Genomic DNA, 25,572 nt, shown 5'->3' with positions numbered 1-25,572 from the left:
ATTGCACTTAATTTATTTAATTTAATAATTATTTCATGTCAGTAATCTAAAGTTGTAGCTAGGTCATATTATTATAGGTTAAGCCACACTGCAGTATATAAAGTTATTATAATTAGTTCCTCATTTACATGCTGCAGCCCTAAAGTTATGAACATATAAATGCATTCATTGTTATCATTTGAGAGTGTACTATAGGTATATTATTCTGACATTATCCAGTTTATTGAGTCATGAAACACAGACTGTGTTGATTTAGTTTGTTTAAGCACATGAAATAAGGCAATGTAGATCATTCTCTTCTGATGAAACTGGCAACCCAATACTTAATGCTGCAGTCTGGAGTTTTGAGAAAAAAAAAGTGGACTTAGTCAGAAAATTTGATTGAGCACAGCTCCCAGGTCCCTCCTTTTTCCTCTCTGCTGCACTGCATACAAGCTAACAAGATAGATTTGCACGATATATGCACTATTGCGAGTATTACTGTAACCGGCGCCACTGTAGCCTTATGGTTAAAATATAGAATGAAAGGTATATCAAGCAGCAGTCCTTACTTGTCCAACAGAAAAGCCGCTAACTCTGCATTGCTCTTGAGTCCTTATAAATCCCACAGCTCCCTCCACCTCTGAAAATGATATTTATCCTTGTTTTCTCTCTGGCTCGGTCCAATTCTTTGTTTTCACACAGGTTTTCTTTGTCAGTCTTCTTATTTCTTCTCTTTGACATGGGCAATGGTGGGGCATTTTTCAGCTCTGTTGTTGTTGTCTGTTCTCTGCCATTGTTTACAGTTTGGGTTTGAAAGTATCTGACCAGGTAAGAGCAGGCACTGGGCATGTGTGGGGAAGGGGCACTGCCCAGTAAGGGAGGGGGGGCTGCCGGCAGGGTATGCACGAGAGTGACTGACACTTCTCAGACACTCACCTTGGCTCTGTTTGGTTGCATTGAGCCAGGAGCGGTGGATTCTTGCAAATCAAATTCAGGCCGCTGGGTGGAGCAACAGACAATGGATTTATTCACAGCTGACCTGTATCTTATTCTACTGTCAGATCATAATGACAAAAAATAGTTAAAGTCTACAGCTTTAAGCATACGACGCCCTGCTCCCGCTGTAGAGGCCCAGGATTTGTGGCTCTTCAAAGTTTGAGCACGCACTCTGGTGGACTGGTTAGGGCCCTGTCACGGAAAACACGGAACATTTTAAGAGGCTGCATTTGTATATAATTCAAGCAGATCCAACTTTCAGAAGGCAAGTGATTGATGTTGCGTGAAAACACTAGTCCAGCTGAATCAAGAAAGTAGCGCACTTGTTAATAATTTACATGCGTACCACTGATGACATGATTCAAACCGACTGCGTTTTTATGTTCCTCCTGAATTAGAAATCGACACATTGCACGTGGAGGACAGGAAACTGACCCACAGTCTTGAGGAGAGCGAGTGAGCAGCACACAAAGCTGTTGTGTTCACTGCTCATGGCTGGCACATGTGCCGAAATGAAGCACGACGGGTTCAATGAACGGTGAACACTACATGCAGTGCATTTTGGGGTTAGTTTAACGATGAGGGGAACAAACCTGCCTTATTTAACAGATTTTCATATTTAATATACAGGTGGGATGTATGATCCCAATTCTCGGCAAGCTTCTGCTTGGAACACACTGGCCTTAACAACCTTCAAAAGAAAAGGAATTTTTGTTGCCAAATCAGATGACACTGCAGCAGTGTCTGTTCTTTTGGTTGGGCTGGTCCACATCTCCAACGATGTTAAACCTGATGTTGGTATTTTATGAACATTCTACCTACTGGATTAGATGTGAGACTGAAAAATATTATACTGATATCAAAATGTAAGAAGCTAGCTATTGCACTTTTCTAGGATTGAATATCCTGTGGCAGCCCTTCATGAGGGGACTGACAGGGGTGTTATTTGAGGTAATGGGGTAATAGAGACAATCTAATCAGTGTTTTAAATTTAAAAATCAATGAGGATAAATGAATCCAGATTCTTACATACTTAAACCTTATGCTTCAAATGACATGATTGGTTGAACTTTACTGAATTCTTGTGAACTCTGCATGTCCACCCCACTCTCTCCCCTGTTTCTTTTCACTTTCTAAGTGGGTTGGAAACCCCTGATCTGAAGCCTTGTTCTGGCCAAGCAGTCTGCTTCAGTTCAGTTCAGTTTGTTACACATTGGAAAGGCTATTTTTTCATTTTCATTATTAAAAGTTGTGGATAGTGCCAAAAAACTTTTCCATACTGTCCTGTTTTTTCGACAACCCTCTGTTGAGGTACCTACCTCGCTGATCACACACTAAAAGGTGGAGTTAAAACACTGCAGCCCACCGGTTAGTTAGTCTGAACAACCAGAGTCATCTCATCCACTGCATTCTGAAGTAGGAGTTCATTCCCTGCTTTTTACAACAGTCTTCTTTCTCGCTGCCTGCTACCTTTTCTCAGGTAAAGCTTGTTCTCTTGCTGTAATAAACAACTACATGCGTGTGCTATGTGTAGAGATTATGTGGTTAAGCAAAAGAGAGAGAATCTGATTGTAAGGAGTGAGTGATCGTGCAAGATTGCGTTGGCGATGATGATTGTGAGCAAAGCAGACAAGAGAAAAGGTTATCAGTTTGCATATGTCAGTCGGGCAGTAATGTACACTACAGATCAAGTGATAAATGCAGCAGCTTATTAAGACGTAAGAAACAGTTTGTTTGATAGTGTTTTACAAAAGCATACTGCTTTAAATCTTAATGCAGTTAATTTCAATAATACAGAACATCTCCAGCTTTTTTCATTGATAGTAAATTAAAAAGCTTCCCCTTTTGTTTCCCTTCTATGCACAATGAAACAGAATAAGTTAAATGACACATCTCAGGAGACTTAAAGCCAACACAGCTGGGGACACAATTCCTTATTTTTGAGATGACAAAACAAGTGTTTCTCCTCACATGACCTCAGATAAATATGACTTGTGACTTGTGTAAGGTTCTGTCATGAGTTTTAGGAGAGAGCTGACATTATGGTGCAGCAACATCACACCCACCTTATTATTAACTGGCATTGTAGTCTTGTTACATCCAGTATACTGTATATAACACTGGTTTTGTGATATACCAGTTTTAGAAAGGTCGCTTGAAAATCAAACAGTGTCTCACAGAGTTGTTTTCCCATGTTTTGTGGGGCTCTCATGGTCTGCTTATGTTAACTACCTTATTTCCATTTTTCTTTTAGATGAACCAGAAAAAAATACTGCTTAGGGGCATAGCACTACAGGTGTTAATAATTCAGTAGCAGATACTACTTCTGAAATGATGATCACAACTTCTGTCCTGGATGATCACAAGACTTTTTTGGTCACATAAGCACATACTGGAAGAGAACGGCCTTGTGGGCAGACTATCTAATAGACAAAAAGATTAAAAGAGCGCTAAGAAAAGAGAATAGCAAAACACCATTATCCTTGCGGACCATCTGGCCTTGCCCTTTCCTTTAGGAGCTATCATATAAGGAAAAATCACTTGCACTGATCTGTAACCTTCTATAAAAGGGAGACAAACGGGGACCAAACTTTCTCGTCACTTAAGGTTATCCTTGAGACTGTACTTAATCCCAGGTGTAAGGTATATGACATTTCATTGAGTCACTGCTTCATAGTGGGTACTTCAGACATCTCAGAGTATAATTTCCCTTTCTATTGCAAGGCCAATAGTGATGGAAACGGCAGTTCTTTTTACTGTACTGAATCACTAGAATGCGTTCATTAAAATGATTCGTTCAAAAGATTTGTTCACCAAATCGTTCAGTGGTCTCCAACTTCCTGAACAGATAAGCAGCCAAATGATCCGTCATTCAGTTCATGATTCAGCCCTGAGGTTCACGTTCACTTATTGAGGGATGGTGTGTTCAGGGACTATAGTACACAATCATTCGCGGGAGACGCAGTGCTGCTCTGAGTGGTATACATGCACTAAAATTATTACACGGTGAAAGTGTCCTCTGTGCACAGTAAAATCACTTAACATGATGCTACACGGATGTTAGCAACACAGCGCTAATTTTAGCAGTACGGTTACTGAACATGAATCATCTCCTCTGCCCTGGGTGAGTGACACAGCGCCATTTTCAGCACAGTACGTGAACAAGAATCACGTCCTCAGCGTCAGTTCTCTGCCTGCAGTAGGTTCGCGAATCATGAATAAATCACAGCGCGAACGTGATTCACGTCCTGGCGTCCCTTGTTTGCGAACGACCTGCTGAGGACGTGAATCACGTTCGCGCTGTCACTGAATCAGCATGAACGTGAATCACATTCGCGAACGTGAGTGACGGCAGCTGCTGAGAATTGTGTTCGTAAATGTGAGTGACTTTTACTGTGCAGTAAAATCACTTAAGATGATGCTACATGGATGTTAGCAACACATCGCTAATTTTAGCAGTACAGTTACTGAATGTGAATCATCTCCTCTGCCCTGGGTGAGTGACACAGCGCCATTTTCATCACAGTACATCAACGAGAATCACATCCTCAGCGTCAGTTCTCTGTGTGCAGTAGTTTTGCGAATCATGAACAAATCACAGCATGAACGAGAATCACGTCCTCACAGTTCTCTGTGTGAGTCACGGCAGTTCCACTCCCTGCCGGCATGATCGCGGCGGAGCTCAACTGAACTGAGAAAGGAACGAATCAGTTCATGAATGATCCCATTCTCTTCGTTCACTGAAAAGATTTGTTCGTTCGAACGACACGTTCGCGACCGACACAACACTAAAGGCCAAATGCAGTATTGTTGTTGGAATGCAGTCAGTGTGCCTGTGCTTCTCAGATGATGAGAATTATCAGCACGGGATCTGGCTGTAGTGTGCATTTAACAACATAAAAAAACATAAATGCTATGTTTAACCTTGAATTTTATTATGTTGTGAAGCATTCTTCTGACATATGAATGCATTTTTCATATATTATTCACTGTTGCTTTACACACATACCTTTAGATACTCCCAGAGCAAATTCCCATGATTAATTCATGATTCCCATGAAGGCCAATTTAAAGCACCTGGAAACAATTCATGCCTGTGACTAAATAAGCAACAACATTAACATCGCACTGATGACAGGTTTGTATTAATATGCGTTTGTATTGATATGTGTATCTGTCAAATATATTAGCCTGGTCAGTGGCCCTACACTTCAAAGTTTGATGCTGTAGTTACCCCTGACTGAAAATGCCCCCAGTGCATGATTTATGATTTAAATCAAACCAGAATGTTTTCCTAAAATCTTTCATGTTAATATGAGGCCCCAGCACATATCAGTACAGAAAGAAGCTGGTTAAGGACTTTATGGGTTTTATGGGCCTTCAAAGTTCCAAAAACATTTATAAATGATCAATATTGTTATTTCATACAAGAAAATTAGTTCACGTTTCATTTGTCAGATAAAGTTCTCAGGAAGTTTTATTTGTGGAAAGATTCAACTTTGCTGAAATTGAATATACCCTCAAAGTTTTTTTTTTTCAATTTCACACAGCTGTCAGAGATCCACCAACACTGTATTCGATATGCATTGCCCCAAACCCATCTGTGGTCCTGAACTTAAGCTGTCTCAGCTCTACTGAGGCCCGGTCCACACGGGCCAAAACAATCTTTTTTTTCTCCGTCTTCCTCGTCATCGTTTTAAGAATATTTGCGTCCACACGGATCCACTGAAAACGACCAAAAACACTGTAGTTCATATTGCAGGCCTATAGGTGGTGCTTGACATTCACCAAAACTGAAGAAGAAGACATGGAGCATGCGCATTAAGCTTGCACGCTGTAAACAAACAGACAAACAGTCGGAGAAACCGACCACAGCAAGAAGAAGATGAAAATGGCTAGTGCAAGGGAACCAGAATCTTTTGTGCGGACCAGTAATAAGGTCGAACTGCTGCTGCGACTCACACTCGACTACAAGCCGAGTAATTTGCAAGAAAGGCTCAATATCTTCTGCGGCATGAACACGAGTATGTAGTCCGCCATTGTCGTTGCTGTTGTTATGAGACGTTGCGGGGCTCAGAGGTCGAGAGGTGGGGCAATGGCATCATCGTTTTGTAGAGTATGCGGATTCGCCGTCCACACAACAACGGGAGGGCTGCGTTTTTGAATCCCTCTACCCTGAGACCTGTTTTCAAAACAGTTGGTTTTCAGGCGCTGCGTTTTCAGGATCCATATGGACGGTCAGCCAAAACGATGCAGTGCATGTGCGTTTTCGCAAAAGAGCATTGTCGTCTGGACAGCAGGCTGTTTTTGTGCCTGCACCTTTAAATGCTAATGAGCTCCGCCTGTCAACGCCTGCCTTGCCTGCTACACGCCCCTCTCAGGGAGAAGATGTGGCAGCATGTGCTAATGTTATGGTGGATGTATATATATGTATCACTATAGCTCTTGACCCAGAATGGGACACAGAAGGAGAGGCTCCTGAAGAAGTACAGACTCTATGGCTGCAGCAGGACGTTTCAGAATGGTTAGTGTGTCTGAAAAATGTTAGTCTGTTCGATGTGTTGTTACAGTTACTACCATGTAGCTAATGGCTAACAGCTAGCGAAAGCTGTGTTTGTTTCCAACTCAGTCTCCAGTCACTTGGACACTGTTCGCATCGTCTCTGTCTCCAGTCTGCACATGCTTCCAGACTTTTTACTGTGACAACCAAGCTCCATCGTAATATTATTAACATTAAACTTGCTTCAAACACCATTGCATAGCAGACCGAAGCGGAGCTAACTAGTTAGCCAGTTTCCAGCTAACTCCACCGTACTCGTAGGCAACTGTAAATACTATCAAACCGTGGTCACACTTACCTGAGGCTTGGGTGCAGTTGCTGGGTCCAGTATGGGTGGGACTGATCCTTTTTACAAGGGTCAGTGTCAAGGCAAAGCCAGCTTTCTTACTGACCCTCGTTACTGAAGCAGTCCGAAGTGAAGTGGTTAGCACACACATATAAGCTAACACGAACCGCAGCCAGCACGTTGTCTTAAAATATGAAACACAGCCACTGTCTCTTCTGTTGTTGTGTACCTGGGACAGAATATAGGCACTGATGTTGATTTTTACATCCAACAACAGAGCTATTTGCATGTCTAGTTTTGAGCAATGACATTGTGAAACACTGCTGTCTCACCGCTGGACACACCGAACTTCACCTCAGGGATGAATGCCTCCCTGTCGGAAATCTCCTATCACCGTGCAGAGGAGGTCGGCCTGTGATAATGACTTCTTTCATCATAAACAAAAGGAGCAGAATCTGAACAGCCTGCAGGAGCTCCGTGTTACCAGTGGGTGGGCTGCAGAGACCATGCAGGAATGGCTTGTTTTCCTCATTCTGGGAGTTGGCAGACTCAGAGAGGACCAGCTTATATATGTAGAGACCAAAGAAAACGTGTACATGATATGGGACCTTTAAATGCACACCCACATGTCATCATTTGAGATAGTGAATAGTCAGTTTTGGAGCTCCCTTCTTCCCAGATAATTGTGTTTTATCAGTGCTGCAGCTCCGCCTTCAAAGCCCCTCCCCACAGAGGAGCCTGCCGTGCACAAGCAGGCTTGTAACCATGATAACAGAGGACACCTGATAACCTAGACGGCGCATTCAAAAACGCAACAAAAAACTAAGCCCATTTCTGATCAAGACAACTAAATTACAATATTCCTCACATCGCAGTAGACAGAATTACCAGCTTATCATTACCTGGTGCAACGTCATGCTGCCGTTCTGAAGAATGAGTGACGTCACATAAAAGACACTTTTGCTAACCAGTATCCATAAAGACAAAGCTAAACACCAGAGTTAGAATACAAGCTAACAAGCTAGATATACCAACAAGCTAGGCAGCTCGACTGTAACATCAATGTGTGCTATTTCGACTATTACATAAACCGTCGCCACCATAGCCTTGTGGTAAAAATATAGAATGAAACAAACATCAAGCAGGGGTCCGTCCTTGTCCAGCAGAAAATCTGCTAACTCTGCATCACTTTTGAATCCTTATAAATCCTGCAGCTCCCTCCACCTCTGAAATGACGCTCTGATATTTATCCATGTTTTCTTTCAGGCTCGGTCCAATTCTTTCTTTCTTTCTTTCTTTTGTGGGCAATGGTGGGGCATTTTTCAGCTCTGTTCTTGTCTCTTCTCTGCCATTGTTTACGGTTTGGACATGAACATATCTGACCAGGTGAGAGGAGGCACTGCGCCTGTGTGGGGGAAGGGCACTGCCCAGTATGCTGTCCGGGGGAAGGGGGCTGCCAGCAGCATATGCCCAAGAATGATTGACACTTCTCAGACACTCCCCTTTGATCTGATTGGTTGTATTGAAGTGAGAATGGGGATTCGTGCAAATCAAAATGGGACTACTGGGTGGAGCCACAGACAGTGGATTTTTACATAGGTTATTTTACTGTCAGATCATAATGACAAGTTTAGCAAACATAAACGAAAAATTGTTACAGACTACAGCTTTAATATTCCTTCTATTTACTAATAGTGTAATGTATGAGGTCTCTTGTTTCTGTCTCTGTTTAATCGAATTAGAAAAAGTGCAACCACAGCAATGCACAAGGGTAAACTCCTCTTCTAATTCCAAGCAATTAGCCTGACGAGCTCTGTTTAAGAAGGATATCAGAACTTATCTTGCAGCTCCATCAACAAAAATTAGGTTATGTTAGTTGTTTCTGGCACTAATTAGGTCTTTATTTAAGTGCCTTTGGTCTGAGTAAATGATTACCTTCTGTACGGATAAGAATGAGATATTTTGAAATAGGTTTCTCATGGGGTGTGTGTGTGTATGTGTGTGTGTGTGTGTGTGTGTGTGTGTGTGTGTGTGTGTGTGTGTGTGGGGGGGGGGGGGGGGGGTGTTGTCCATCGATCAAATTCCTGCATGTAAAGTTCTTCACTGTAACATGAGGAACTACTCAATCTTTGCAGCCTCTTTGTGTTTGAACATTTGCACCAGAAAAATCACAGAGGGAAAATCATAGAAGGAAAAAAAAACTGTATCAGAGTTAAAGGAAAGAAAAGTGTTGCATCGTTTTGTGGTACAGTACAAACTCCAAAGCTTGGTGCTGTACATTCTCTATGCATGTTGAAAAAAGCTCTTTGTATTTTCTATTCCCGAAGGCTTCAACGCTCCACTGTTCTTACTTTCTGATTTCTGACTCCAGTAAGAACACATGCAGGAGTGCATGAGGAAATAAATATGCAGACATCAGTGCATCGCTTGAGTTGAGCAGCTCTGTGGCTTACATAACATTGGTTCACAAAAGCAAAGAAAGTAATCCTGCTCTCACCAGAATGTTCTGGATGAAGTTTGATACAGGACACCCTAACTACATTCTGAGCAAAGTTAAGGATTGGGTTTCATAGAAATAAATACAATTTCTGTGCCATACATATGGATCATCACAGAACCAGATCAACAGCTTGGCTACTTCAAATGGAAGGTTCAGTACGACCTGTAGTGATTTTATCCTCTGAAAATGAGTGAGAACAATAATAAATAGGTCTCTTAGTTACCAGAACCATCTTTTGAAGGTCCCTAGTCAACCCCCACCAAGACCGGCCTTGTACAAGCTAACCTGTGTTAATAGACTCACCACTGTGACCACTGTGACAAAGTTGTGTTTGATGTAGACTACCTGTGCAAACAAACATGCAATGTCCAGTTATATTTCAAAAGAAAGGCACCAAAACCACTTGGTAAGGTTTAGGAAAAGATAAAGGTTTCACCTAGTCATCATTGACTATTGGCCCCACACAAGACCCTAGTTGCCTAGGTAAAAGTCCAATAAATAAAGCACCCCACCTCCTCCTCCTTGCACCCCCCTTTCAGGTTCTTAATGCCCAGTTTATGTCATTGTTCAAAGCAGTAAGCTTTGTTTTACTTGTGCAGGAACAGAACCCCCATTTGCAAGTCCACCAGACCTTGGCCATCCTCCTGTACTGTCAGGTACACAAATACCAATTTAGTCCCCTTCTGATACCTCCAGGAGTACTGATGCAGGCACTTAATTTGTTACAGGATTCTACCCCCAAGACTCATTGTAACAACCATAACCATTTGATAACTTGGCTGTAACTGTGTGCCCCATTCCCCCCATTATATTCCCCATTCACCTTGAAAGCCCATAGCCCTTTCATAACCCCAGCCATATATATTTATATAGGCAGAAATTCTTGAATTTGTCCACTGGCTCTACTGACTTGCTTAAGGCTTTCCATGGCCCATGTCCATCATTTATTTTGTACTCATTATAGTCACAATGTCCTCAGTTTAATTTCATTTTGACACAAGAACCACATAGCCTCTGCATATAATCCACAGGTTCCATAGAAAACCTGTGAAATTGCCCTGATAAAGAATGACTGTTCTCAGTTGAACCTGAACCATTACACAAACCCCTCTATTCGAAGGCCAATTAAACGAATACAGTATGTTCAGTGCATATGGACACTTTTTGACAACAAGCAAACTGCATCGCTCTTTATTCACCTAGTCTGTTCACAATCCCAGTTACTACACCTTGAGTCAATAATGGATGTCCTTGGGACACAATATAGGCAGCAAGTCATTTGTCAAATTAAATGGCACATGCCAATATCCACAGTGAAACTTCCTAATGACTGATGACATTGTTTTTAGTGGGAGAGTCAGTGGAAGGGTCACTATGTTTTATTTCCATATACTGTATAAGGTAGTGGGTCCTCTCTCCCCACTGGTGAGCTGTGTTGTTGGTGTAGTCACCCACACTTCCTCTGAAAGCAATCTGCCACTGCCTCATACAGCTGAGAAAACTGTCTCCTGTCACCAGCAAAGGGAGTCCGACCAACTCTCACAATCCCTGCCAGTCTGTCAGACATACTGTACATGCCACATGCAACGGTGAGCTAATGTAAGCCAAGAAAATGCGAGTAAAATTGGTATAATTTGAGGGGAAACACTACTTTTATTCACTTCCTGCGAGAGAGATGCCTCTAAAGCACAATGGGCATCATTCATCACTAATCAGCATCACTAATTGATGGCATGGTTTCCAATTTACTTGATTAATGTTAAATCATTGGCACATTTAATGTATTTTAAAATTTAAAATTATCTGTAAATTACCTAAATAAATAAATACATAAATAAATAAATAAGGCAGAATTATCACCATAATATTGTATTTTATTGAACTGCACAAGAGAAGGAAAAACACAACCATGCCAACATGTCAGCACTGAAATGTGTGTAAGAGTACTCCTGAGTGTTTGTAGGATTTGTTCTTACCTATGAATAAATCCTGGATAAGAAAACATTCATGAGTGCCACAATCTTCGTAAAAACTTCGTAAATGGGACTTAAGAACAAATTTGTTTGTAAGAACGGTTCATGAATGAGGCCCAATATTATGATAGTAACAGAGCGTCATAGCTTGAAGCTAAAGGCCATTGAACAAGATGTCGTATTTGTAATGTTAGGAGTGGTAATGTGATGTCAAAGTAGGTATTGTATGGCAAGGATTGTATAATGCAAGCACAAAAACGTATCTGCAGGCGCTGCTTTAAATGACACCACTGCCCGCTGACAGATGCTTGGTGGCTTTCACAGAGGGACTGCAGGAAAACCTCTACCAGATCCTCCCCCACAGCACCCCAAATGCTTCTTAAGAACTCTGCTGGAATTCCATCAATAGTATGAGTGTGGCCCCAGGACAGATGCTGAACGACACTTACGAGCTCCTGCAGGCTGAGGGGTCTGTCGAGTGCCTCCCTCTACTCAGGCCTAACTCTGGGCAGTCAATGAAAGGATTTTCTCAGCACACCACCTGTCACTGTATAACATGGCTTACAAATCATTTGCCAAATTCTTTATCTGTGCCTTCTTTGACATCACAGACCTCAATAACAATCTCAAATGTAAAGGTTGTTTAAAAGGCTGGTGAGATATAGAGGAGTAATGGAAGAGTGCCAAATGAAACTTCATCCTTTGAAAAAGTCCATGCAAATATAGAGGCATTCTGCCCTTTTGAGTCAAATGCCTGTAGGATCTAATTTACTTTCCAGCAACTTATCTATTCCCAGCTTTACTGAGCTAACTCTAACCCACCCACCGTGTAGCTGAATCTTTGTGAAAGACAACACAAAACTATTGCAAAAGAGCACAAAACAGCTGAAGAAAGCAGGAACCCAGCTGAAGAAAATGTGCACTTTAGTCTGTTTTGACATATCTACAGAAAATTCAAGTGACAGTCAGATAGAAACGTCACAAGTCAGAAAAAAAGAAGGTAGCTATGAAGATAAGCATAAAGAGCGACATAGAGAGCATGTCATTCAGCACATGTACTTAAGCTGGGTCATTGCCAAAATCTGAGGCTCTCAAGAGCAGTATCACAGTCCAAGGGTACACAACAGCTACAGCCAAGAGTGCATTCCAGTGTAGTGGACCAATCACTCACTACAGCAAAGGCTTAGAGAGAACATACACACTTTTGGACACATACTGATAACAGAGGGGTGGTAATCATCGGGGAGGCTTAAGAGCATCAAATTGCCCAAAATGGAAAGTGTGGTCTCTGCTGGAGACTGAAGGATAGAAAGAGAGGGAACCATGGGTCTGCTATTTCTGGTCTACTGGTGTGATCTTAAATCTACAGCTGGATGGAAGCAAAGAGTTATAGGTAATGACCCTAAAAGCTCCCATCCAAAGATGACACCCCAAAGTTCTTTATTTTCCTGAAAAACTGGTGGGGACTGCAAAACAGGTGCTTGAAGAGGAATCATTCTTTTCATTTTTATTTTTTTTTCATCACTGTTTTCAGCAAAAGCACAAATTACACCGTTTTCTCTTTTTCCTGTTTCTTTAGTCAATGACATCTCCTGTCATTTCAGATACCTGCCGCTCCCCACCTGCAATGTAGTTTGTTCCAGTAAAAACCCATTCAGTTGGTCCCCTTACCCACCAGCAAACCTGTTTCCTGTTCTCTCATTATCTCCCCTGGATTTGTACCAGCCCTGTTTCCCTAGATATATCAAGTCTGTGTTCCAGCTTTAGTTCCTGTTTCTCATCTACCTGTCATTTTTAATGTACGTTATTCATAGTTGTAAGGGGACACTAGATTAACAAATAGAGGCAGAGACATACAATACATAGAAAAAGATGGGAGAAAAGATTTTGATCCAAGCGACATGTAACACGATGTTCTGGGTACATTTATTCAGAAGGAATATAAGACAAAATGACAAAACAAACCAAACAAGAGGAAAAGATATTACAAAAATACGACTACTACTACCACCACTACTACTACTACTACTAATAATAATAATAATAATAATGCAAGCAAGTTACTGTTGCCAAGAGTTGTTTTGCAGAGCAAAGCATGTGTATATGTGTGTATATCTATAACTGAGAGAAGGGAGACAGAGCAAATAACAACAAGTGATATCAACCGTGTCCAGACCCATAGAAGGCTACTGGCCTGTTGTAGATACTTATGGCCCTTTCCTGAGCCTGCCCCTATGCTGTGGGTGTCAGCCAGTTGAGCTGTGTTGGTGCTGGGAGATATTAACAAATTAACATGTTTTGAATCAAGTGAACTGTCTCGGTGCTGTCTATTTACTGGCATTGGCTGGATTATTTGGTGAAACTTAGTAGGTGATTTGGGGGGGACCGGGGAGGATGCTGTCCTTTAACACATTGGCCTTGTTAACCCGCCACACCTCCGCCATTGCCACTGCATATTATTCACAAGACTATAACATTTCAGTTAAAATATTTTTTTAACCGTATCTTCAATTATGTGTGCAACCATAATTGAACTAAGTATGTGTAAACTGCAAAAATTGGATGAGTGTGGTGGGTGAACTAGTGTTGCCCTTGACAGTGAATGTGAAATGTGTTTCATTATCCTACTTTTAAATAAAACAAGTAATGGATTACTATTTAATTCAAGGCATTCAATTACTCAATGAGATATGTTCATGAATTATTGCTATTTATTAGTATGACTGCAAAAAAATCAAGTTTGCTATGAATTCATAATGAATTGTGATTGATTCACGATTTCATGGTTTTTGAAAGGATGATAACGGTGTTTCTCTTCCGCATGTACTCAGTCGTTCATTTGACAAGATGTTTTGGTGTGTTCATGTATCTGTGGTTTGTAGAAATGTGTTTGACTGAAGGCGTGTGATGGACCCCTGGTCTAGCCAATGCTTCTGCTGGCACTAATGAGGAGCTAGTAATAACAAATAATACAAAAAGGCAAACAAAAATAAATACAGAAAATAAGTAAATTGAGGTTGATGAAAATTATAGACGTAAACGAGTGAGCAGATGAAAGAGTGATGTGTGTGTGATTTTTACAGCATGTTCCCAGTTCCACCTGCCTGCACCCTGCCCTAGCTGACTGATCACCTGTCAGTGTTCACTAAGTAAACGATTGATTGCTTCCAACTCCTCTGTCTCTTGAGTCTACCTCTACTATATATGTATTATATACTATAATTACATTATGGAGGATTGATGATTGATTCATTCACTGAGTGTAGTTTCTCACCACAGAGCAGTATGGAATGACACCAATGTTAGTATTAAACAACTGAAATCCAAAGGAAGGTAGCAAACTGGAGGCTTCGTAATGAGTGACCCAAATTTTTCCCTTCTTAATCATTACTCCCTATTATCTACAGCATTTCCATGTGATATTCAGAGTGAAGGTTGATGAGTATTTAGCAATCTTGACCCATTTCATAACATCAAATAGCAAATTAAAACCAAAAGGAACTACAACGTCACAAACAAACTTTGGAAAATGAAATTGAGGTGTAGTTTGATTTTTTAGTGTGGTCAACACCCCATCTGCTGACACGGAGGGAGAGATGTTTATAGCGTTACGACTGTCACCAACCGGTGATGAGCTCACCGGTTGGTGAAAAGGGTTTTCATTTTAGCTTCCGTTCAAGTCTTGGATGTGATTCATTTTATTTATTTCCTCTTTCAGTCTAATGTGTATGTGGAAATTCTTAAAGAGTCATGTTAAAGGACTTGTGAGTAAACCTATGAATCAATGCCACCTTCACGACATTCACACAGACATAATTACATAGATGAGACATAGATAAGGGTTAATATTCATCTGAGACACATGGTATAACATATTTAAGTGGTGTTTTATTCGTTTCGGATTAGCAGATATGAGTCACAAGATGAATAAGACAAGCATTTCGCTGAATACTAATGTGCTGCTGCAATAGTGTTGTGTGTCAAAGGTGAAAAGCAGCAAGGTGAGCAGAGGAGGAGTGATAAGTGTTCCACTCTGCCTGACGAACATGTTGAATAACCTGTCCTCATGTTTACTCTCCCCCACTATTAGATTCCTTATAAAAATCTACTAGGTGGTACAGAACAGATTTCCCCTCTTTTATTCTCTGATATAAATGAATATTGATTATTGTAAAACCATATATATATATATATATTCTACATAGAAATGAAGACAATGTTAATGTCATGTTGTATTCTGTCATCATGGGGGTAACAAAGGGAACAATTAAAGGAATCAGTTTTTCAGTTTTGTACAGAGATAGTATTGAGAATCAGCAGTTTCTTAGCATACTTAATGGATCACACTGCCAGTTCTCGCCGAAAAATATAAAACCTGTGATTAATGCATCCCCTGACTCACCCAGACGCATTTAACCATCTGCTTTGGTTTTCTTCTCTCTCAATGTTTGTCGACGGCAGTTTTGTTTCACTTCAGCTTCCCCATGAGATCATGGAAAGAAAGAAAGAAAGAAAGAAAGAAAGAAAGAAAGAAAGAAAGAAAGAAAGAAAGAAAGGACGAACGAACGAACGAAAGAATGAATGACATTGGCAAACAGCGATGTGGAAAAAGTGACAGAAAGTTGGATAGTGATTAGTGATTGGTGGGTAGAGTGTTATTTAGCTGTCTCCCATACTGAAGAAAGCCCTGCCAGACTTGCAACTACTAGACACACACACACACGCACACACACACACACACACACACACACACACACACACACACACACACACACACACACACACACACACACACACACACAAACATGCAAAAACCTCAAAGCACCTGCCAAACCATGGAAGAGGAGAAATGCGAGTAATTACATCTCTTTCCAAGCCATTGAAAGAGTAAATACCAAAGAAGAGACATGCATATTCATAGCAGGGCACAGTGGGATTGACTTGGCTGTTGAAAATCATCCAGAGTGAGATTGTGAAGCTCGGAGAAGGGAAGCTTTTGACACAACAAATTGATGATTATTAGACAGACAGGAAGAAACACATGGACCAACAGACAGATTCAGAGAAGCAGCAGGGACACTGCGCCGCACGTCTTCTGAACGCCGCCTGCTGCTTTGGAACAGATGACGATGCACTTTTAACATCACGCGTCGGATTTTGATTTGGTTTAAAAGGCTTTCCAGTCAGGAAACTTTGGCAGCATAATCAGCACACCACTGTACTTTTAATGTAGCCTAATTTAAATTATGAAAGCAATGCAATTGAAGCTATGATGTTACCTTGCTGTTAAAGGGGCACTTTGTAAGATAAAGCCAACGTTTATTTTTAAAACACTAACAACATGAATTAACTTTAACAATTGAGCTGAAGCAGCAATGTGTATGTCCTGTGTTGTAGAGATGAACGTAAAGTTCGTAAAGTTCTGAAGTAAAATAATGGATCCTACATTAAAGTGCTCTGCTTTAATTTGGTAGGGTTTAAATCAGTTTAGAAAAACTGTATGAGAGATACAGCACTTTACACACATGGTGCACACATTTTGCCAGGCAAAATGGTAAACAAGCTGGTAGACCAAGGAGCACAAGTCTCGTAGATGAGCAGAACATTTTTTGCAGAAATAACCCTTAATGACTGCCCAGCAATTGAGGAAAGCCCCACAGGATGTAGGCAGACATGTTTCATTCTGAACTATCAACAGAACATTAGCAGAACAAAAATCCACCTATACTCAAATCGGAGGAGGAGAGGTGGGCAGTTCGGAAAAAGGAAAAGCTCAAGACCCAAAGCCGCCACTTTCTTTGGCATATATGGCAGTGATTCTGTATGACATGTACGGCCACACTAGCATGTACTCATGATTTCACTGCTGACAGTAGGATGCACTGAAGGATGAATGAGGTAAACTGGAGAGTTCAGTGTGCTCAGATTCAGTCAAACTCACTAGACAACATTGCATCATTACATCGACATTTCTTTTTTACATTTTAGAGCATTTAGACAGGAATTCCTGTTGCCAGCCTCTGTTCTAAACTAATTATACAATGTACATCAATAATGATTTTCAACTTGAATAGTTTGTTCCTCAAGATCTGATGTGATTAAAGTGAAACTCTCGCCAAAATGCAACCAAGGCTTTTTTTTTTTTTTTTTTTTTGTGAACGTATATGAGTCAAACCTTTGTTTAAAAACATAAATACGACAAAAGACACACTTTTAAGATTTACCATATTTTAATTTTGGTCAACCTAATATTCAATGGGAGTGCTGGAGCACTTTAGAGATAGCATAAAAATTGCTATTTTTAAAACACTAAGAAGGCTTGACACAACATGAAACTTTGATCGTAGTATCACCAGAGTTTCTACACATGAACACCAGCATTGAGAACATTGTTTGTGGACACAAAGTTTACTAAAAAGAAGGTTTTTGAACAAGTCACCTGTTCTGCTCGCAGTCGTTATGGCAGCCAAGAAGTATCAATCTCCAAATGCGACATAACATGGAGGACAGTTAAGGCGGAACGCTAAAGCTTAGTTCCATATTAATTCAAGGATAATTCATTGTTTTGTCATTAGCCAAGTACAATGTTGACCTTGAAGTTGAAAAAGGAGCCTCGCATAAGAAACAATACTAAAATCAAAAGCTGGAAAAGCCACGTCAGATCCCGCATGGATAGTTGCTGCTGGAAGACAGTAGTCCTCCATGTTATGTTGCATTCGGAGATTGATACTTCTCGGCTTGAATCTTAAAAGTACCTCTTTCGTCGTAATTATGCTTTTAAAACTAAGGTTTGACTCACATACGTTCACAAAAAAGAGCATAGGTTGCATTTTGACGAGAGTTTCACTTTAACGTGTTCCCTTAATTTTTTTCTTAGCCCTACTTGGTTCCATTCCACCCTGTGAAAAATAACACAATTTCCAAGTACTCTAGCTGAGTAAGCCATCTAAGGTCGTGATGCAGGCAGACTCAAGTCAGCTAACAGAGCTTCTTAGCTTCAATGATAACTGAGCTACTTGCTAATGGTAGCCACAGCCAAAGATGGCTGCAGCAAAGTGTAGAGTGAGCAGCAGTAAGCAGATATGCTGCCCCCTATTCTTATGGGAGCTACCTTCAGATTCACCTTTTAATGAACATGATGACCAACAGTGTTTCCTTTGGCTTGAGCTTTTATTTGTTATCAACTCTGTGGCTTGGATCCTCAATTAATACAGTACAAATTTCTATCATAAACGATTTAAAAACAAAATCCTTTTGTGAATGAAAAAAACTTAAATTGTACTGTATGCTTTAACTGTCTGAATTATGAGCCAAGAGTTTTATACTCCTCATGTTTTCTGAGCGTTTATACAGTCATTTGAAAATATTGGCCATGAATCTGTGTATTGACCTAGTGGCGGAATCTTTCAGGAGGTTGGTGCCACCCTTTAGTTGTGAAAACTTTGCCAGTATGCCATTTTCACACAAGTCATATTTGATTTGGCAGAGTAAGCAAAACTACAGGTGTTACTGAGAATGTTAACAATGACTCTGTTCTATTCAAGTGTGCCATGACAGGGAGCCAGCATGAATAATAACAGGACCCTGAACCAAAGCAGCAAAATCAAATTCAGCCATCATTACTTTTATTATTTACACCAGGACTTTTGCCACTGCTGAAATGTCAAAATGGCTGGCTCGAGAGACAAATGAGCGAGGCAGAAACGTCATGATCAGATACCAGTATGGAGGTGTGAGATGTTGTTATTAATTGTGATACCATTTAAAAGTAAGATGAATGGATTTTATTCTTTTTCCAGTGCTTACTACAGTCTGCACTGCACTCAGTAAGCAAGCTATGTGCTAAAACTTTCAAATTGTTCACATTTCGTCGTGTTCAACAGAGTGAGCCAACTACATGGCTGACCAGTTACCATACTGGCCATTTTGTTTGCTTCAGATATTTCTACTTTTCTCAAAAAAGACAAAAACAAAGACTCATTCTGAAAATGTAACTGAAAACATTAAAAATACAGAACATTACAACACTCTTGTCTCATCCAGACTATCAGTGGTAGCACAAGAACAGAAAGCCTGATGCTAATTATAACACTGCAAAAACTGAGAAGTTTCTAGTCAAAATGTACACTTTATTTAACCAAGAAAAAAAATAATTTCAAATAGGACTTTTTTTGGGGTATGTTTCTCACATGTTGCGTTCAAAGACTTTTGTTTGTGTGTTTGTTTTTTTTTACCTTTATACAAGGACGAAACATCCTTGGGTGACAGTTTTGTTTTTTTTTTTTTCATTTTCACTTATTTTTCGAGTGACATTTTATCCAGTAAATTCAGAGATGTGAATCATAACTTACGTTTTCCATATTTACAGTCTAACACAACATAACACTAGAATTTGCCTCAGTAAAGCTCATACCTTCGCCACAACCCAACAGTTCCCTCTAGTTCAACCATGATTCTACTCAGCTATGAGACATCTTAGTGGCTACCAAATGGCGCAAATCATTTTCAGTGGGAAAAACTGAAGAAAAAAAAACAAAACAAAACAAAACAGGGATATCAAGATTCAATGTCCACAGATTATTTGCTAAGGCTACAATGATTGCTATCTTTCAGCTCCCTGATAGGTTGAAAATTAATGTTTATAATCCTGTAAGAAATGACATCATGTACAAAATGCTATGCTAAGAATTTCCTTTTACAATGCCATTTGATGTATCAGGAAACGCCTTCATGTAATGTTCATAGTCTAAAAAAGAAGTGCCACATTCTGAACATACTTTTAGCCTTGCAAAAATAACCTGTGAAAGAATGTAAAAAAAAAAAAGAAAAACAGCAAAAAAACCCCACTCTATTCTAAAAATGAAGAAATACCTCACCATGTGTTTCTCTTATTTTTTCCAGGATTGCAAGATGTCCTGCCAGAGTTCTTGCGTGGGCGTTTTGTGGAGGCAGCCCTCAGCTATGTGGCATGCAACTCGGAGGGCGAGTTGCTCTGCCGCAACAACGACTGCTGGTGCCGGTGCTCTCCCCGCTTCCCAGAATGCAACTGTCCCTTCGCTGACATCAAGGTCATGGAGGAGAACCTGGAGAAGAGCAGAGAGGCCTGGAACGGCTTCAACCAAGAGTTCATGGAGTCAGGTACGAACTGGATGCTTCCTATAAAATGAATGAAATGGAAACTTCCACCACTGAAGTTGTGTTGATTGAGGTTTTAGATAAGTGATTAAAACGGTGACCAAGACAATCAAAAAAGCTTCAACTTGAATAAAGTTTCAGTTATGCTGAATAAGGTTTTAGTTTGACTTTTAAGGAGACTTTTGGTCGATTTCAACATGCAGCTTCATTGCTCAAGCTACCCTTGACTTGCCAGTACCGAAGACGCAAACACATTTGGTCCAACCATTACAGGGCTCCTTGAACGGAGAGTTTGCATTGACAGCTAACAGCATAGGGTCAGAACTTTACACTGTGTTTTAAGCTTCTTAACATGCACCACATCTCACCCCAAAAGTTAAAAAGTTATGCAACATCAGCAGACACCTTACAACACAGCACTGTAGCGTGTATGACTCAAAATGAATAAAAAAGTAGTTAAAACAGTGTGTTTGTGCAAGGAGCTACATACCGGTTTGTTGACATCCGTGTCCTCTGGTAACTAGACCGAACTAGTATATATACTGTATGCCAGGCCACTCGGAGCTTATGTCTGGGCTGGATATGGTTCGTCAAATGAATAGACCTGCTTTAGGTCAATGTTTCATCCAGTCATGTACTTTATCAGTTGGCATGACTCTTGTGGGCAAATAGATCTGATTACAAATATATCTTGATTACTTTCAGGCATAATATGTACACTGATAATGAGATTATATTAAAGCCACTTTGCGTAGAATACACTAAATCAGCTTTTTTAAATTAGCTTATTTTTTGTACAGCAACCTTATTACATACTCATTTAATCCTGGTCAATATCGTTCATAACAACATAACTTACTTATCCTTTTCCTTTTCCTTCAAACTTCATGAAGAATCTAAGATCTTGCACCATCCCCATACACCTCCTCCAAACTATAGATACATAATCAACCATCAGCAGTGTTTAGATTTTAAAATTGGAATTTGCAGGCATCCTGCCTACCTATCATCTCCCCTATTCTCTTGCTCTTCGCCTCTACTGAAAGCTAAGCTCTCAGCTCTGAACATAGTCCTGGCTGTTAGTGAAAAGTAAAGTCACAGTCACTGCCAAATGATTAAAAAAAAGACATTTTGGGTCATGCAGGTGAAACAAAATCTGTTCCTGTCCTGTATAGAACAGTTATGTATATAACCACTGTTTTATGATTTCTGGATGACCACCAGATTTATTATCTGGGCATTAGCAAGGCTGGTTACTGTGGAGGTGTATGTGCTGCATTTGAATGCAATGCTGATTTTGTGATGGGGGTGTGTTCAAGCTAAAATGGGATGTTATGGTAGTGGTTACATTTATTCAGATGGCATGAATTTGTTTGAAGAACAGGATGTTCTTGGTGAAAATAGGTGCTTTTATAGCCTTATTGTTTGTCACATTTTAATTCTCGAGCCTACCTTTTGGATGGTGCGAAAGTACAGACTGTTCAAATCCAACACAGCTCCCTTGTGTTGAGTGGCTTATGAGTTTCAACTCCCTTAGAGTGGTCTTTTGGACCAGTGAAGGAAAGTTCCCACCAAAAACAATAACTATCACAATATCTATTTGTATAAATGTATCTTCAGTGTCCACAACTATAACAATGAAGACAGTGGAGCGAGGTACTGTTGGGATCATCCTCAGTGTGGTTTGATGAACAATAGAAACAGTGACGGTCAATCAAAATCCATCTGAATTTACAGGGCCATCTATAAGCTTGATTTTTGCCTATACTATTGGTTTTGTAACTGCATTTCTAACTCACATAACTTAATGTTGGTGGTTTATGCAACAGATTCTCTCTTTTTGGTCATATAAATAAAACTTTTAGGCTGTAACCTTATATAGCGTGACTCTGTTTATAAAGTACCTCCATTATGACCATTTTGATACAGCCCAAGGATATACTGACAGTGTTGCAGTGATTTAGAGAGATGAGCTCTGGGCAGCTGGACAGGGACCATGTTGTATAAGATCGTTCTGTTCCAGTTACAGATGTAGCAGGTGGGATGGTGATGATTTATAGCTCCAAGCTGGATGCAGTTTATTCACAATAACACTCTGTTTATGCAGCGTGTGCCTGTGAAGTGTTGTTCTAACCATGTTCATCATCACTTGTGATATTTACTGAAAGGCAGTGTGCATTCATCAATTATGTGACTATCATCATTTATGACTGTTATACGATGTTACTGTTACATGGTTTATTTTGTGAGGGTTATTTTAGTGTTGTATGGACAAAACATTGTCTTAATCAGTGTATGTCAGTGTTTCTATTTAGATTTATTTGTGACAGTCTATTTCTCAGATCTCAGAGTGGAGGGACATTGTGGTTTAGGTCCATCGGCCAGCTGTTTCTATCCTTTATGCAAACATGCTTTTACAAGTAAACTCCAAAGGGGAAACAACTAAAGCGAATCTAAAATCTTTCTGAGTACAACACAAGGTTGTCTTGCAATATTATAGCGTGCTGTCCAACTTTTGAGCCAAGGGGAAGTAGCGTTTATTGAACAGTGGAGACGAGTTAAAATTAAGGGATAAGTGTATGCGCTTACACATAATTTAGCAGAAGCACAAGTAAAACAGTAAAAGCTGTGTTTTACCTAGGAATTTTTACATTTTTTCGTACCTTTGCAAAGTGTGCCACCTGGAAGATTTCAGAGTGTCTGCTGGCAGCAGATGGACGCTAAGCAAATCCCCCCCCCACACAGGATTTTTGCCTATGTAATTTGACAAACAAGCTGTTATTTTGTTTGACCCCCAGCATCCACTGGGTGACCATTTACATCCATTGGGTGTTAGCTAGCAACAAGCTAACTGTCATTAACTGTTCATTCCCTCAATTATGCATACTTAACTGTCCTTGTTTTTCTCAAATTAATTTGCATGATCAAATGGTGCCAATTAACTTTTTGAATTGAATTACATTTCAGTGATAAAACAAAACAAAACAAAAAAATGGCAATTTTTTATGTCTGATAATAATTAATATCTGAGGGAATCGTTTTTTTTTTTTCTTAAGTAAGAAGTAACAGTAGGGGCCTGGAGCCAGCATGAGGAAAAACTAATCAATTCATGTGCAATACATGCTGACTTTATTTCAATATGGATCAACCAAATGTTATTAATTTCACAGATTATTGTTTGTAGCTGTATTCCATACAAATGACTACATTTGCTATAACATTACTATGTGATTCTTGAGTGAGGCAGCATTATCCTGCAGGAGAAATTATCCAGCCTATTCAGCATGGCTTGATTCAGTGACACTAGTTAATCTACCAAATGCTCGTTGTTACTGTCGTTGAGCTGACATATTCAGGTAATAGTTCAAGTGGATTACGGTCCTTCCTCATATGCTTAATGCTATTGCCGTTTGTATGAACTGGGTGTGTTAATTGACCTACATATGCAAACTAATCTAACATCAGAGATAAAACGCAGACCTCTCTCACTCCTTTCTCTTTACTACTCTTCCTTCTCCTTCTCCTCGACCGCCTTCTCTTCCTCCTCCCTCCTCTTCTCAGCAACAGCAGTCAAATTTCAGCAGCGGCACACCACTATTTACAGGTAGAGGAAACACTATGAAGAGTCATTAAGTCATAAACTCTGACAGCTGTTGGCTCTAAATGAATATCTATCTAAAGTTTGCTAACATTAGCCACCAGTAGCTACCAGTTATACCTGATCAACATAGGCTGTAGCAGTGAAATCCCTTAGTGTACCGATTAGAGCAATATCATATTTCACTGTAACATAATCTTATCTTAATATTTCCATTAATTTCAACACCTGGGTTCATTGTTGTAGTTATTAAACTGTAATGATAACTAAATGATAGTAACAGTGTCCTCACTAAGTGATTCACTGAGATCTGGACATAGTGACATCACCTGGAAAAGACATTATCAAACAGGGTTAGCCAAAGTTTTTTGGAGGTGAAAATGAAGGTGACTGGTAAAATTATGAACAAAACTTTCATCACAAACCACCATTAGTGAGTTTCCTGAATACATGAAGCACATATCGTGGATGTTGCCAGTCATTTAAAGCAGACTGTATCTCTGAGGCTGTTCAGGAAACTGAGCTGTTGCTTTGCTTCTTTCCATTGTGCTATAGTTGGACCCAGGGTTATGCTTTTACTCTTCTGGCCTGCTGACCCTCTGCCGATCATACGGCAGACCTACACTTTTGTTCTTTTTAGGTTATTTAGTGGCTGGCAAGTGATGAAATGACACATTATTGCCCCAGATTGCTGTGAAGCGTGATTGCAGTGTCTTTGCCCTCACAACCTTTTCTTGGGAACACTACGTTTTTTTGGAAATCTAATTGTTGTTTTTAAGAGATCGAATACACTTTTTAGTACACTTCAAGGCCTGTTAAAGATTCTCTCACTATTTGATTCTCTCACATGAGAAACAACCATTGACTGTATACAGTAGAAGACGTCACCCATAGGTTTCTGAATAGCCAGGATGAAGCCCAAAGTGGGTGGTGCTGGTGGTCGCCAGCTTAGCAGTGATAATTCCTGGCTGATCAAAAAATGGGCCAGAGGTGGAGCATGGATGGAGCTGAAGCTACCAAGCTATGACATTATGATATGATTTAAACCGATTAGTTGTATAGTGGCCACTGGAGAAACTGCAGTCTTTGGTACTTCTGTAATATTTTCAGTTCTCAGACTGGGAGATAGGTGTTTGTACTCTGCACCCAACTCTCTCCTCCATAGCTGACTGGCTCTGAGCAGCTGAGCACACGCTTTGCTCACTCACTCCATCCAGTCCACAACCTTAGCAGCAGAAATGATATATGGTGAGTTAAAGACACCAACGCTATCGGCAATAAAACTATCCAAAGGCAGAGTAACTTTTGTACGAGCAGAAGTATTAATATATATATATATATATATATATATATATATATATATATATATATATATATATATATATATATATATATATATATATATATATATATATATATACACTGTATTAGAAGGAGAGGGATGGGAAAGAATAACAAGTTGAAGTAATATTATTCTCAGTGGCGAAAGCTAAAGATAATTGGAAGAATAAGTCATTTGAATTTAGCCATAGTGTTAAGGTC

At 40.0% G+C, this 25,572-nt stretch overlaps 1 protein-coding gene across 1 annotated transcript in view; it reads left to right on the top strand.

Annotated features, from left to right (window-relative positions):
* brinp2 (bone morphogenetic protein/retinoic acid inducible neural-specific 2) overlaps positions 1–25,572 on the top strand; it is a 230,573-nt gene that overhangs the window by 152,379 nt on the left and 52,622 nt on the right. Inside the window, exon 6 of the mRNA XM_037085301.1 lies at positions 20,199–20,435. Within this exon, the coding sequence (XP_036941196.1) occupies positions 20,199–20,435 (237 nt within the window). The remainder of the gene's footprint in view (positions 1–20,198; positions 20,436–25,572) is intronic.

Source organism: Acanthopagrus latus, chromosome 21, assembly GCF_904848185.1.
Source record: "Acanthopagrus latus isolate v.2019 chromosome 21, fAcaLat1.1, whole genome shotgun sequence".
In the NCBI taxonomy this organism is placed as follows: Eukaryota; Metazoa; Chordata; class Actinopteri; order Spariformes; family Sparidae; genus Acanthopagrus; species Acanthopagrus latus.
Note: the sequence above shows the minus strand (reverse complement) of the source record. Positions and strands in the feature narration are given on the sequence as shown.